Source organism: Sus scrofa, chromosome 1, assembly GCF_054392235.1.
Source record: "Sus scrofa isolate SSC_HxYL_T2T_F1_AM1 chromosome 1, Sscrofa_HxYL_maternal_Yorkshire_Landrace_v2.0, whole genome shotgun sequence".
NCBI classification, from domain to species: domain Eukaryota; kingdom Metazoa; phylum Chordata; class Mammalia; order Artiodactyla; family Suidae; genus Sus; species Sus scrofa.
Window position 1 is genome coordinate 161,620,622 of NC_139383.1, and position 16,849 is coordinate 161,637,470.

Genomic DNA, 16,849 nt, shown 5'->3' on the forward strand with positions numbered 1-16,849 from the left:
ATGGTGTGCTAGGCTAGGAGGAAGATATGTTAGGAAAATTATTAAAGTAAGCATTTCCCAGTAATTTTTGAGGAAATTATATTTCATTATGCATTAATTTATTTTCCAGTTTCTTTCAATGGATATAAACTGGAATGTCACAGAGGTGGTACACACAGGTAGGATAGGACACAGTGGTGTGACATGGCCACCAGCATCTATTTAACTCTTGGTTGGTTGGTCTCAAGGAAGTACTGATTGTTAAATATGTTAAATATTATTCCCGGATATAATATCTTATAGACCTATGTAGTAAGCCCATTTAATTATGTTATTTTCATTATAATAGAATTAAAGAATAACTATCTGCTGTTTGGTGACATGAGAAAACAAACCGTTCTGTGTTATAATTCAGCTTTTTAAATGGCATTTACTGGCATTCCCACTGTGGCACAGCAGGTTAATGATCTGGTGTTGCTGCAGCTGTGGCTCAAGATTCGATCCCTGGCCTGGGAACTTAACGTATGCCGAGGATGTGGCCAAAAAACAACAAAAAAAACACATTTATTGCACACTCTTCTGTGTGAAATGTTATGCTTTGTTCAAACATATTTGCATTCTCATTTAGTCTTAACAAGAGGTCTGTAAATGGCCATCCTCACTACACATTAAGAAATATAAGTCTCGGAGACAGGATTAAGATGGTGAAATAGAAGGACTGGAGCGCAACTTCTCTCCTAAAAACAAGAAAATTCACAACTAAACACTGAGCAATCTCCACCCAAATGGACCGGAAACCTTAAAAAAGATACCCTACTCCAGAAGAAAAAGAGGAGGCCACATCAAGAGGTAGGAGAGGCAATTTCGTGATATAAACAACCCCATACCTCCTGGGTGGGAAGCTCCACAGACTGAAAACTAACTGGTTCACAGAGACTCACCTACAGGAGTGAGAGTTCTGAGCCCCACATCAAACCCTCATTTGCGGGGATCTGGCACTGGGAGAAAGAGCCCTGGAGCATCTGGCATTGAAGGCCAGTGGGGCTTGTGCACAGGAGCTCCACAGGACTGGAGGAAATGAAGACCCCATTCTTAAAAGGTGCACACAGATTTTCACGTGCACTGGGTCCCAGGGCAAAGCAAAGTCTCCATAGGAATCTGGGTCAAACCTGATTACAGTTCTTGGAGGACCTCCTGGGAAAAGAGGGGTGAACGTGGCTTGTTGTGAGGGAAGGACATTGAAGGCAAAGCTCTTGGGAATATTTAGCAGCTGCCTTTCTCTGGAGGTGGCCATTTTGGGAAAATCTGTCCCCACCCATCAGTCAGCACTGAGAAGCCCCAGGGCAAAGAACAATCCAGGTGGGATCACAGCCCCACCCCTCAGTAAACAGGCTACCTAAAGACCCCTCAGGCACACAGCTGCCTCTAATCCCAACCAGAGACTAAGCCCCACCCACCAGAGGGATTAGAATCAGCTCCACCTACTAGTGGGCAGGCATCAGCCCCTCCCATCAGGAAGCCTACACCAAGCCCCCATACTGACTTCAGCTACAAGGGGGGCAGATATCAGAAGTAAGAGAGGCTACAACTACAACTCTATTATCTGTAAGAAGGTCACCACACCAAAAACCTATAAAAATGAAAAGACAGAGAACTATAACTCAGATGAGGGAGAAAGGAAAATCAGCTAAGTGATGAGGAGATTCTCAGCATCCAGGAAAAAGACCTTAGATTATTGATGCTAAGGATGATGCAAGACATTGGAAATAAACTGGAGGCAAAGATGGATAACTTACAGCAAACACAGAGCAAAGAGATACAAGATATAAAACTTAAAGAAGAGATGCAAAATACAATAACTGAAATAAAAAATTCACTAGAAGCAGCTAACAGCAGAATACAGGAGGCAGAAGAATGAATAAGCAAGGTGGAGGACAGATTAGTGGAAATTACGGATGCAGAACAGAAAAGAGAAAAAAGACTGAAAACAAATGAAGAGAGTCTCAGAGAACTCTGGGACAATGTGAGACGCAGCAACATCCGTATTATAGGGGTGCCAGAAGGAGAAGAGAGAGAGAAGGGGACAGAAAAAATATTCCAAGAGATAATAGCTGAAAACTTCCCTAACATGGAAAAGAAACCACTCACTCAAATCCAGGAAGCACATAACGTACCATATAGAATAAACCCAAGGAGGAATGCACCGAGACACATATTAATTAAACTGACCAAAATTAAAGACAAAGAGAAAATCTTGAAAGCAGCTAGGGAAAAGAAACAAGTAATGTACAAGGGAACCCCAATAAGGTTATCGGCAGATTTTCAGCAGAAACTGCAGGCCAGAAGGGAGTGGCATGATATACTTAACATGATGAAAGGAAAAAACCTCCAGCCAAGATTATTTTACCCAGCAAGGCTTTCATTCAGATTTGAAGGAGAAATCAAAACCTTTACAGATAAGCAAAAGAAGAGAGAATTCAGCAACACTAAACCAGCCTTACAGCAAATACTAAAGGAACTTCTCTAGGCAGAAAAGAAAAGACAGCAACAGGAAACAAAAATGCCACAAATGACAAGGCTCTCCAGTAAAGGTATATATACAATAAAGATACAAAATCATCCATGCACAATTATACCACCAAAATCAGAAATCATGAGAAGAGGTGGGTACAAATGCAGGACACTGTGGATGAACTTGCAATTAAGAGAACAACATCTTAAAACAATCTCATATAGATATATACTCTTATATCAAAACTTCAGAATAACTGCAAACCAAAAATCTACAACTGATACACAAACAAGGAATCTGGAGAAGAAATATATCTCATAGTAAATAAGTGCATAATCCACCATAAAGGAGGTCATTTGACATCATTCTTGGAATGCTGAAGTCTTCTTACATCTGATTCTGATTTCCCCTCCATCAAAGAATTTATGATAATTATAATTAAATAATGCAACTGTATAATTAAATAATACAGTTCTACAATTGTATTTTAATAACAATTTCTCTCCATGGTACAATGTAAGGTCTATGATGTCTTGTTTATCACATCACCTAGAATGGTTTAATGCCTATATTGGAGAATTGATAAGATGTAGCAAATTGTGAGGACATATTTATATGGTTACACTGTTTTTTTAACCAATTTATGCATTTTGTATTTCACTTAATTTCAGAGGGTATATTATTTTTGTTATTCTTACCAGTTAAGTTATTCTTTTTATTATGCTATATAAAATATTTAATGGTATATAAGGCTTTCTTCCTTATAAATTTTAGTTGCAAAATAAAACAATTTTAATATAATGCTAATATTTAAAGAAAAATTGAGATGTAATAGATAATACTAAATAGTAAGGATGAAAGCCATACAAAATGGGATAAAGTATACAATAAATTTCCTATTTGTCTCAGCATATTTTCCATTCCACTTCTCCAGAGGGAGTCACTTAATCTCTTTCTGAAGATCCATGATATAATAATCTGTGTGAATGTAATTTTGTTTAAATGTATGTATTTTATTCTGTAAAAAAAGTAAAAAATTTCAATTCCAAAAAAAAAGAAATATGTCTCTAACTTTTATATCATATATCTCCTAACTTAGACCCATTACATAGATGTAAACTAAAACAAATTAAGACAAACTTAAACAAAATTAATTTTTGTTCAAGGGGTATAAGTTGGGATACATTTGTTTCTTAGCCACTGCAAGATTTGCCTGTTTGTTTTTATTTCTTTGTTGTTTGCACAACAATTCTGTAAATGTTAGCAAAGGTAAGGAAGAAAAGATGGAGTAATATCCAGAATAATAAATTTTTCTTTTTTTTAAGTGAGGATGATTCCAGTTAACTCACATTTCTGCATAATTATGTGATATCGAGTAATGTGTCAGGAATGTGATTTATTTTTTTTTTATTTTTTTGTCTTTCAGTACTTTATTTTATTTTATTTTATTTTAATTTTTTTATTTTCCCACTGTACAGCAAGGGGATCAGGTTATCCTTACATGTATACATTACAATTACATTTTTCCCCCCACCCTAGGAATGTGATTTATTGACAGTCCTGGATCACCTGTTCCATTCCCAATCAAACCACCAATATTTAATGATAACTGATATTCATACATCGATTGGTACTTTATATTTTTGCAACAATTATGCAGCAGAAACAGAAAATTATATTTAGAGAATTTGGAATTCAAGTCTCAAGTGCTCTAACATACTGTTCTACTTCATTCAGATTATAATGTCATTTTTATTTCTATATTTAACTTTTAAAAACAAACCCGTCCTACTTAATAGTAATTGTAATACTTTTTCCAAACTCATTCGGGAAGGTCAGTAAATACTTATGCTCTTTTAAAGGTATACTTTACTTAATGGATTAACTGTACTTTCAAAACCACTGCAATATATCAGGTAGTAAGTGTTTTTATATTTTTGACTAAAGCGTTTTGCAGCTGCTCTAACCTCTGTGCAGAAAACTCCTTTTTGTTCTGTGTACACATTTTGACAACATTCATTATCTGCTTAACAGACCGTATCAGTTCTGCAAAATGGTTGACTACAGAAATTCAAATTTAGTTCCTTACTGAAAAGCAGATTTTTGCAATAATATAGTGGATCATTAAATTTTACATTCTAAAAGCTTTACACCACGTTGAAAGCAGGAGCTCAATAAAATGTTAAGCATGATGCTTTTCGAAATGACTCTTGCATCTGCATCTTTTCTACTCTTTAATACTTTGTTTTTCAAAATGACAATTACATCTTTTTTACTCTTTATCCAGGGACTTAAAGGCAAACCAAGCAGAGAGAAAAAGAAACTCTCTTCTGGGAATTAGGGCTGGAGGGGAGGAGCAAGGAGGGTCAAAGGGACCCCAGGTCCAAGTGACCCTGGTCTTTGCCATACTTTTGGTTTTTAACACCTGAGCATTTAAAAAAAAATGATTCCTCTAGGAAAGTTACCTTATGCAAAGCATTTTCCTAACCATTTTGATTAATACAGGAAATACATTTAAGAAGATAACTTTCTTTTTTTTTTTTTTTAAAAAAAAGACCCTATAGTATGTCCTTTCGAAGGTGAGAAATTATGACATGACTGAACTGTTTAGATGATATTGATCATTGACAAAACTTTACTGATTAAACACTGCAAATTATGTGTTTTGTGTCTAACATCTTTTTCTAGAATGCATATCTTTAAAAAGTTTGAAAGTAACTGTACTTTCAAAACAGTTAATCTGAAAAAAAAAACTAATAGCACATTTTATGAGATACGTGGGATGATTACAAAGGTTAAAAAAATTACCTGAAAGCACTATCTATAAACTAGATAGCACTATTCTGAGTATAATATTACTCTGATAATGAAGGAAATTGATTTTTTTATAATATTAAAGTCAAATCTGACATTATACCCTGCTATACTATAGACTCATCATGAATGCCCATATGTCTATAGTCAAATTGTATAATCATTCGAGTTCTTATTTTGCCTCCTAGTGCTTTAAACGTGCATTGTAATCTGGAGCTCATGGATCATTGTACCTAATGTTACTAGAATGTGTGAAATATATGCAAAGTAGGCTAATTTCATCACCGTATGTATGGTAAATCATCACTGTATGATGAGAATATTTTTCTTATGTTGTTCAGGATAAATTTTCTCTTGTTCTGAATTTCCATGACATTCTTTGCTTCTTTCATATACTTAAATAATGTTATAGGGTGTTGTTTTACATATGCCTTCCAAAGTAATTTGTAAACATATACTTTCCAAAAATATTTCAACATTTCCATTAAACTGATTTGCGTGCACAGTACAATTAAACCTATCCAAACAATTTCAGTGTAAAGCATATTGTTGTGCACGTGCTAGGCACATAAGTTTTGTTAAATGAACACACGAAGTTAAAAGCAAAGAGGAAGAATGCATATGGATAATGGACTTCATTTTATGATGGAAAACCTCCCGTGCCAGTTTTATAAGTTGAGCACATCTAGAAGAATGCCAGCTCTGCTAGTGACACAAGAAATAATTACCATGACGGCAACATTTCTGAGAATGGAATGTCGGTTCTACCATTGATCTCAATTTGATGGCAAATTATCATACTAATCTTTTTGCTTTTAGATTTTTAATGCGAGTGATTTATAACTAAGCATCAGTTAAAATTTTTTTTCTTCATCTTCCTCTTCTTCTTTTTAGCTCCCTGTGAAGGCAATACATTCTTCTGCCACAGTAACATGTGTATTAACAATACCTTGGTGTGCAATGGACTCCAGAACTGCGTGTACCCTTGGGATGAAAATCATTGTAAAGGTAAAGATTAGTCCCCCAAATCTGCAAAATCCCTCTACCTATAGTTTGGGAAGGCATGTATCCAATGTATCAGGCAGTCTTAAAAATAGACTATTTATAGGCTTTTATGAACTTCTTGTATGTGTTATAATTGACCTGTAAGCCTTTTTCTTTGCCTTTACTCATCCTGTAACCAGAAGTTTCTGCAATCATTACTACACAGTGGACTATCTTTTACACTTGAGTCCTTATTGATGAATGGCCTTATTGGAGCCTGCAGGACCACGGACAGGGCAATGGAGCTTCTCCTGCAACACAGGTTTCCCATCAGAAGTCCCTTCACCTGTGACTATACCCCTCACATAATGCCAATCTGTCCTCATGGAACATTGTGCACATGTTCGAGAGATGAAGTGTAGCAAAGGAACATCAGGGCTTTCCAGTACCTTAAAACATTTACCTCAACTTCAGTTTTCCTTCCTCTCCAATGATACTAACTTCCGATGTCCCAGCTTCCTTCTCTAGCATGTACACAAAGATATTTTACACAGAAAGCAACCCTAAGCTTGGTTATGAATGTTGTGAGTTTGGGTTAAGTTCAAAGTGCCACATATCTCCTTTTGTTCAGATCCAATATTAACCAATTTGTAAAGGCAAAAAACAAACAACAAACAAACAAAAAACACATAAATCTTCATGCTTAAAGTCCAGTATCCTCAATTAAAATACCCTCTGTGGATAGAAACAGAGAGGCACTGCCACAGTATTCATGGTTGATAGAGTCAATACAAAAAGCAGATCCAGTACTAACCTTTTTGAGGTAGGATGTGGGCAATGAACCATGCTGTGTCCTAGGCACCACTTTGGAATGAAATGTTTTCATGAAGCACTGTTTATATATAGTGAAGTGCTGTTTATATACAGCACTGTTAGTGATTAGTCTTTTTAAAATTTTTTGCTATAGTTGATTTACAGAGTTATCTCAACTTCTGCTCTGCAGCAAAGTGCCCCAGTTTTATATATATATATATATATATATTCTTTCTCTCATATTATCTTCTATCATGTTCTCTCACAAGTAGTTGGGTACAGTTCCCTGTGCTCTTAGTACCTAAAGTGGATTTATTCCCATGGTTCTTATAGCCTACTTCTCTCCATGAACAAAATATCTGCCCAATGGCTCTGGATGGTGGGGGCAGGGACAGTGGCTGCCTTCTCAGAGTAAGACCCTTGCTTTCTGAAGAAAGCACTGAGCAAGGATGGTGACCCCTAGTTCTCAGGTTTCCTCTACAGGGATCTCCTCTCCATGAATGAGCTGGGGCAAGTGTGATTGGAGCCCTGTATTCTCAACCTGCTGTGCCTGGTATAGACCTTCTGTCCTACCAGTGGGGCCTGGGAGGAGGAGAGGAGCCCCCAACATTTGAGCTACTCCTGCCTGGAATAGAGCACTCTGGAGTACAGACCTGGGAGTGGAAAGGGCACTGAGAAATGTGGGCAGATCACCCTTCCCAGGGAGGTATTGTAGCTGTAGACTGGCAGCTATAGAGACAGGGGACTCATGTTGCCTGAAACCTCCCTGAGCAGAGTTTCCATCAAGAGGAACTGAGGGTGGGGGAGCTCAAAGGCACAGACTCTCCTTGTTCCTAAAGATTTTCTTGAATAAATATACCTCCATTTGCTGTGTGCCATTAGGACAATTTCCAGAAACTTTAAATGCTTTTTTCCAAAATTTTGACCATAACTGATTGTTTCACTGGGCAAAAGACCTACAGAAGCCCTCATGTCAATATTTCAGAAGTATCTGTCTTAAAGCATAATATCTTCTGATATCAGAATATTGTTACTTTGACTTGAGTGATGCACATCCAGAATAAATTCAAAACAACACGGGTACATCCATGTTCCCAATAGTGGAGTTTGTGGGGGTTTTTTATACCAATAAGAAGAAAAAGAATTTACTGTTTTTAATCTTGCCAGTTGATTCCCTAATGTCATGCTAAAGGTTTTATTAGACCTTCTCTAAAACTCATATTCACATTTAAAATAGGGATGCTGAGCAATGGGAGAGCTGTTTCTAAGACTAGAATATAGGGCCTTTGTGAAGAGTGAAGCTTTTTGTTTTTGTTTTAAGAGCTGCTTATGTTTACGATGGTAAACATTTTATACTGAGCCTATGACATTTTAAAGTTCTCAGCATAGCCTTTGACTGCCATATTAATGTGTGGTGGGTTGTTTCTGTTTTGTTTGTTGTTTTTACTCTCCTCAACCTGTAGAGAAGAGGAAAGCCAGCCTGCTGGACCAGCTGACCAACACCAGTGGGACTGTCATTGGCGTGACTTCCTGCATTGTGATCATCCTTATTATCATTTCTGTCATTGTGCAGATCAAACAGCCTCGTAAAAAATATGTTCAAAGGAAATCGGACTTTGACCAGACAGTTTTCCAGGAGGTGTTTGAACCTCCTCATTATGAGTTATGCACCCTCAGAGGGACAGGAGCTACAGCTGACTTTGCAGATGTGGCCGATGACTTTGAAAACTACCATAAACTGAGGAGGTCCTCTTCCAAATGCATTCATGACCATCACTGTGGATCACAGCTGTCCAGTGCGAAAGGCAGCCGCAGCAACCTCAGCACAAGAGACGCGTCTGTCTTGACCGAGATGCCCCCACAGCCCGTTAAACCTCTCATCCCGCCCATGAACAGAAGAAATATCCTCGTCATGAAACACAACTACTCCCAAGATGCTGCAGATGCCTGTGACATAGACGAGATTGAGGAGGTGCCCACCACGAGTCACAGGCTGTCACGACACGACAAAGCCGCCCAGCGGTCAGTATCTATAGATTTTTTGATGACACCTATAACCTGAGGACTGAAATGCTTCCAGAATATTGCCTTCTATTTTGTCTTCATATTTCATTCAGTTTCTCTTTTGAGTAATGATTTAAGGCATAGTATTTCAACTTTTGCCTCTTCTTTTCCCTTTTCCGTGCTATCCATACTTTTCCTAAATCCCATTTATGTACATATGCGTATGTGTGTGAGCACACACAGACCAAAGAGATTTCACTTGTTTCTACACATACATATTTATTTCTATAAGAATTTTAATTTATATGACAAGTTTATATCACTCATTTGCTTCCAGTGGTCATCAATATTGCTCCAAATCTATATTTATATATTTTATGATATGAAATGATATTTGAAAACAATTGCCTTACCAAGATGGTTAACCCATCTAGTTGAATAATTTTAATGTAAAAATAACATATTTTGCAATATAGTGTATTATATTTTTGGTATGAAAATTAAAATTTTTTTTTCCACATATCACCTAATACTTATATTACAAATTGCATATGATAGCATGGTATGCCAAAACTAAAATTTGAATGTAGCAAGGATTAGTAGAAACATTTTTCCTTTTAATATGAAGACAATATTATCTATATTGTATATTAGCCCTAAAATTAGTAAAACACTTTAAGAAAGAAAATTTAAATAGAAAAAAAATATTTTAAATCCCCAGATCCAATCTACTTACGTTTTGTTTTGCATGTTTAATAGCATTTAGTTTATTTCATAAATGTACATACTTCCTCAATGCATTATATGTCCTCAAAACCTAAAATATTTTAATTGATTTAACATTTTTGCATGCTGATGGAAAAAAATCTGTTTCCACAGTTTTATGAATTTTTAGGAATGCTTTTAAGTAAATATTTGTGTGAATATTTATTTTTTGTGAAAATATTACTTTGTTGAATGAAATAGCCATAACATTCCAGGTTCTGCCTCATTGGGTCTCTAAGCAAACATGAATCTGAATACAACACAACTAGGGTCTAAAAAGAAAATTCAAGGTAAGCAAATGCCATTGGTTCCTTCTCCCACTTTGTTGTATTCTGTTTTGTTTTGTTTTGTTGCAATTGTCTTGTAGTTTTTTAGGGAATGTGCTATTTATTCATTATTTCTTGAGATACGTGTTTCATAACATTTCACAATTAGAAATACCCTGGATTCAATGCTGATGGAAGGATGTTCTTAGTAGATGTAAAATAAATGTTAATACTCTTCCCATCAAGCATTGTACTGCAATGTTATTAAGAGGATGTTAAGTTAAATTTTATGTGTTTTAAGGTAAAAATTGAAATTTAATTAAAAATTAATTAAAAATTACTAAACTCTTAAAAGAAATTCCAGAAGAAACCCAAGGTTTTCATCATTAAAAAACTGAATACTGTCTAAATATAACTGAAGTCAGTATATAAAACTGGTAATAATTGTATTGATTTAATGTGGCAACATTCAACTCAGAACTCCTACACTAAGTATTTGGAGGTACTTATGCAATTTGTGCAGTCTTATTTTTGCATGAACATGTAGCTTATTTCATCAAAAATAAATGCAGCATGTTATGTCAAATTTTATAATATAAAATTTGAATGCTTGATAATGTAAAATGTGTCATAAATACCAGTTGTCTATGTGTATATCTCTTTTGTCATTGGGTACCATAATGGTTTTACTTTTAGCACTTAATAGTCTATATCTCTATAGACTAACTTGTCTCCAATTAAATTTGCTTGACAGTTAATCTCTTCAAAACTCTTCAAACTTATCAACTATCCTTGAATTAGGTGAATGCATTTCCATGCTCTATATTACCTTGATAAATTGGTGTATTTGTATGCATATTTCACTGGGAGAAAATGTTTTAACTGTGTTTTATTTTCAGAGAAGAACTATTTATACAAACATGGGGACTGTGAAAAGGAAATTCTGTAGTGAATTGTGAAAAGTGGACATATTTCTAAATTCATTCCACTGCCTTTATCCAAACTTAAGAATTACAGACATTTGTTATTCCTTCGGCAAGACATCCCGCTGCACAATGATATGTTCATTTCGTAATTTGGTTGCTGGCCACCAAGTGCTCCTTAGTTTTTAAATACATTTTGAGATTTACTGGAAACTTGAAGAAGAAATTAGTTCCTGATTAAGACTATCCCAACTTTATTTTTACTATCAGTTTCACTTTGTTTCTATGTTGTTTTATGTCTTTGTTAGATAATTGTACATTGTGTGATATGTGAAAAAAACACGATTTTAGATGAACTTTATGTTACCTGTACATTGTTTTCATTATATAGACTGCTTGAGAATAGTGCGTTCCTGAGTGATTTTGAACATGCTACAGTGAAAAGTGAAAATATGGACCATGGAAACACCAGCTAGAGGTTTTATGGACTACAAACATCTGTTATTGTATTACGATTAAATGCAACCAAAAGTAATGAGTAAAATTACTAGTTGCAATAAGAAAAATCTCATTTTTTGGTCTTTCCTATATACCCTCATTTCCATTTTTTTTTTTTTTTGGTATCAAAGGAAGATACTGAGTTTCAGAAATAGTTTTGAAATCATACCCTTCATTAGAAATGATTTTTGATTAAGCACTTAGCAATATGATTGATTGACAGTTTGAGAAAATACCCTGCATGTCAGTACTGGATATTTGAGTTGGGAAAATATCCTTTTTATTAGACACATTGTAAAAAGCATGCATTCTCCAATACTGCTGTTACTCTTTCATTTCCTTGTGTCATATGCTTGCTACTTGTAACTTTTTATATAAAGATATATAAAATGTGTAATAATTTCCTAACTTGAGTTAAGAGAAATGTTTTCTTCTATGACAGTGATAAAAACTGACTTAAGTACACACATTTCGTCAACTCTTTCCACCTTCTAGGCTGCAGGATGTCCTTTAATTTTAAGGCATACTTCTTCAAAATGTGATTTCCAAAACTTTATGAAAGATGTTCTCCTTTCAGAATAGGAAAATATTTCTTTTTCTTTTTCTTCTTCTTTTTTCCTTTAATTGCCATACCCACAGCGTATGGAAGTTCCTGGGCCAGGGATTGAATCCACGCCACAGCTAATCCTACGCCATAGCTTGACAATCCCAGATCCTTTAACCCACTGCGCTGGGCTAGGGATAAAACCCACACCTCTGCAGCGACCTGAGCTGCTGCAATGGGATTATTAACCCTCTGCGTGATGGCAAGAACTCCAGGAAAGTCTTTTTTAAGTGCTTTAAAATCACAAGCCCTTTTATGACCCAAATTACATAATTCTGAGTTGTGTTTATACTCAGGCACACACGTTTCCTAAATGCTTACTAGTTATGGTGTGTTTAGCATAAATAAAGGAAAATAACATTATAATGTGTTTAATTGCTGTGGAATTATATACATACTCTATAAAGTTTGATTCAGTGAGTGGGTACTTTTAAAATATTGAATGTACGTTCCTAGAAAATAATTGTAAAAAACCAGATCACTATAAATCTGCTTCCCAGCATTTCCCAAACTGCTGAATTCTACAGAATTTTGTCCTCCAAATAGCAAAGCCATCTGGTCTATCAAAATTTGAACCTGGTAAATCTAACAAGCTCTACAGGCCCAAGAGATGGATTACTCCCATACACCCCTGTTAGGAATTCAACTTCACATGTGCAACAAAAACAAAGGAGAAAGAAAATAAAATGTTATAGAAAAGTGAATCAGAGAAATTCTGAATAGTCTGTATGGAAAAAATGTCAGTCTACAGAAATAATCACTTCCATGAATCTGATAAACTAGTGAATAGAAAAAATATATTGAACATTATAAAGATAATTTTTATTGTTTTGCCACATATTTAATATGATAAACATAATAACATATAACGTATTAATCATGTTAAAACTTTGCCCTTTTTTTGACTTGACTGAGTCATTTATTCCCATGCCTATTTTCATGCCCTTTATTTCAAAGTTAATGCATCCAGAGATTCATTTAAAGTGATTAGCCATATTTTACATTACTGTCTCTATTTTGAAATCTTCATAGGACCTTTTACACTTTGAATGATTAATCTCAAAAAGTATAATGTCCATGTGAACCACTTACTATTCATTGTCCTTTCAGCCCTTCCATCTCTCCAGGTCTTCCTAAATATGCAAGATACTTCTGATCTGCTGGTTCACTGCTGAAAGGATATTTGCACCAGAAATCTGGGACTTAAAAAAAAAATTGAGGAGTTCCCATCGTGGAGCAGTGGTTAACGAATCCGACTAGGAACCATGAAGTTGTGGGTTCGATCTCTGGCCTTGCTCAGTGGGTTGAGGATCTGGCGTTGCCGTGAGCTGTGGTGTAGGTTGCAGATGCAGCTCGGATCCCGAGTTGCTGTGGCTCTGGTGTAGGGCGGTGGCTACAGCTCCGATTGGACCCCTAGCCTGGGAACCTCCATATGCCGCGGGAGCAGCCCTAGAAAAAGCAAAAAGACAAAAAAAAAAAAAAAAAAAAAATTGAACTACACTAAGTATCATGATAAAGATAGGTCACTTACATTTATTTAATACACAACAGCTCCATGGGAAAACAAAAGTATTTCAAAGGAAGACTCGGCCTCCTCAGTGGTAATACTGAAAAGATATAATTATGGAGCTTTGCCTCATCGCAAAGAACATAATGATGACTGAGCCAGGGACCTGGCCTTAATTCTAGATGCTGAATCTTGGGAGTGTGGAGCTCCACAATGCCTGGGAGTCGCCCTGAATGAAGGTCATTAAAAGCCAGTATTGAAACCTATCAACATATTAAAAAATTCCTATTTACTGGTTACATCAGACCATGTCACCTGAACATCAACCTTTGGTTATATTCAGATAAGGAGATGCATGTAGATAAGAAATGAGATGTTTTAAAATGTTCAAGACATTTCAAATTAAATTATTTTAATAAATAGTTATATTTTTTGATAAAGTGAATTCAAATATTACTTGCATGAGTACTTTATTAACCCCTTTAGATGCTTTCTAATAGTGTAATTACACACCCCATTAGTTAATTTGAAAATAGCTGTTTTTATTTCATTTCTCCATGTTTGAATTCACTTTCAAAACCTAGGAGGCATATCATAATTATATGCAGCACCTATGAAACCCTGAATTAAGCTTTTTACTTCTGCCCAAGTGCATTTTAGTTGCCTGATTCAAGAGTGGTGTGCTGATTTGGAAATACGATTTTTTATACTTGATTTTATACACATGCCAATTTTGTGCATCATATTGGAAAACAGATATTTGCAATGTTTGATTTGCCATAATTAAATTCCATTTGATTATATAATTAAAATGTGGCTATAGACCTAATTGTAAATCAATGTGTTTGGGCTTTTAAAAAGGAGAAAAATCCACATTGTGGAGATATTGGCTTTCCTGTTTTGCATTATTTTTTTTTCCACTAAAATGATTTCAATGGGTCTGACTTCATAAATCATTATTCTTGATGTTTAATAGTTAGGTCTTTGACATTTCTTGAATATTCACTTAACCTATTGCATCAACACTTTCTATATTTTTCTTTTAGAAATTTGGGTTTTCCTCAAACTTGGGAGCATTTTAAAAATTCCACATATGCGTTTTCCTCAAACTGAGAATATCTTAATGAATAGCAAAATGTGATACTAGTTCCTGTTACTTTAATTAATGACAAATAATTTACTGATCTTTTGTTGGCAAAATAAGTAGTAGCATTTTATCTTATTATGAAATTTGTATATTTTAATGATTAAAATAAATCCTGTCAGATTCCCACTCTGGAAGGGGATGAAATAAATAAAATCATTACATTATTATGAATCTAAATGCATATGATTTGAAAAGTGAGTTTTGGTTTTTTCCAGTGTCAAGCAAGTTAGCTTTTGTATCATGTCTACCTGTGCATTCTTCCTTCCTTGGCTCATTTCTTGGATTGCCCTCATGGCACAGAAGGTCCATCGAGGAAATTGTCAGATAGAAAAAATAATAAATAAGACATGAATTCATTATTAGCCTCCTATCCATTTAATTAATAATTCCCATTTCTTTCTTAAAGATGGAATAACATAGAATAAAATATATTATTAGAATAGCCAGAGATGTGCTTTTGGTTTTATTTTCTTTTTGGCCGCCTCATGGCATATGGAGCTCCCCAGGCCAGGGATGAGCTCCAAGCCACAGTTGCAGCCTATGCTGAAACAATGCTGGATCCTTTAACCCACTGTGTTGGGCCGGGGATTGAACCTCCGTCCTGGCACTGCAGAGATGCCGCTAATCCTGTTGCATCACAGAGGAAACTTTGAGAGATGTGTTTTTATAAATAATCTTGTGAAATAAATCAGAGCCCTTTGTCAATGTAGAATTATCCTGATTAATTTTATTAATGAAGTTGTTTAAATTATACCACAAATTTCCTTAACTGAATTATATCATTCAAAAAAACCCAACAGTGTGATAAAAATAACAAATCTAGTGACTTCTGTCAGGCACTCATGGCATCTCATCTTTTTTATTGTGGCCTCTGTTCTGCACCTCCTCATGTGTTATTAAAGAAGTAAATGCCTTTTTAATATGCCTTTAATTCTTCAGAGGTAGGAATAATAAACTCAGCCTGAAGACTTCACACTTACTAGGGCTGGTTTCCAGAAGGTTCTTACTCCTGTACCAGTATGATCATAATGTTAAACTGCTTCAAATCCTTAATTGTACAGTCAACATCTGGTTTATCCCCAGCTTCTACCACCTCTTCAAACTCTGAGGCATGTCATTTTACATTGGTTTATTCTTCCAAAAAAAAAAATTGCCCTCCTTTTAATAATAACAGATCTAGACACAAAATGTAAAAGTAGCCAGAATACGGAGTTCCCGTCGTGGCGCACTGGTTAACGAATCCGACTAGGAACCATGAGGTTGAGGGTTAGGTCCCTGCCCTTGCTCAGTGGGTTAACGATCCAGCGTTGCCGTGAGCTGTGGTGTAGGTAGCAGACGCGGCTCGGGTCCCGAGTTGCTGTGGCTCTGGTGTAGGCTGGCGGCTACAGCTCCGATTCGACCCCTAGCCTGGGAACCTCCATATGCTCGTGGGAGCGGCCCAAAGAAATGGCAAAAAGACAAAAAAAAAAAAAAAAAAAAAAAAAGTATCCAGAATACATAACATATAAATTACTTAAAAGAAAGTCTTCCTTATTATCACATTATAAAATTTGTGCTCTTTATTTGCTTTCTCATGAGTTAAGTTTATATCAATACAGCCAGACTTTTTTGAGTCTATACAATCTATATATCTATATATTCTTCCCAAGTGCTTTGGGGATGAAAATAAAAGGTGGAAAACTAGTGGGGAACATAACAATGGAGCTTTATAGAAGAAAAGAGCTCGACAAGGAAAATGATATTTAAAATTATTTGCTGAGCTTTCCATTTTGAAAAGCTAATTACTTCCTGCTAATCTTACATGGAAGATGAAATATATTCAACTGTCAAGAGAATATAATATAGATAATGTTCTATAATAAAAATGTTAGTAGCATAGATATGGGAATAAAATGTATTCTCAAGAAGATCGAGAGAGGCTTAATTAATAGTTGTTCTACTCAGCAGGTCTTGAAGATCGAAGACTGTTGTCAAATAGTGGAGCAGGGAGAGATTTCCACCTAGAAAAATTGGAGCAGAGAGTAGGCTCCCAA

General features: G+C 35.5%; 1 protein-coding gene across 8 annotated transcripts in view; it reads left to right on the top strand.

Moving 5' to 3' along the window:
• NETO1 (neuropilin and tolloid like 1) overlaps positions 1 to 15,991 on the top strand; it is a 108,726-nt gene extending 92,735 nt beyond the window's left edge. For 3 of the 8 annotated variants that reach the window (XM_021099211.2, XM_021099199.2, XM_085017740.1), the window contains 4 exons: positions 6,200 to 6,313; positions 8,566 to 9,124; positions 10,087 to 10,161; positions 11,037 to 11,963. In XM_021099211.2, the coding sequence (XP_020954870.1) occupies positions 6,200 to 6,313; positions 8,566 to 9,124; positions 10,087 to 10,147 (734 nt within the window). In that variant the 3' untranslated portion in view covers positions 10,148 to 10,161; positions 11,037 to 11,963. Of the gene's footprint in view, positions 1 to 6,199; positions 6,314 to 8,565; positions 9,125 to 10,086; positions 10,162 to 11,036; positions 11,964 to 13,272 lie in introns of those variants that run through there. The other 5 variants (XM_021099205.2, XM_021099215.2, XR_014840916.1 and 2 more) reach the window with 4 other exon arrangements.
• Positions 15,992 to 16,849: the final 858 nt, after the last annotated feature.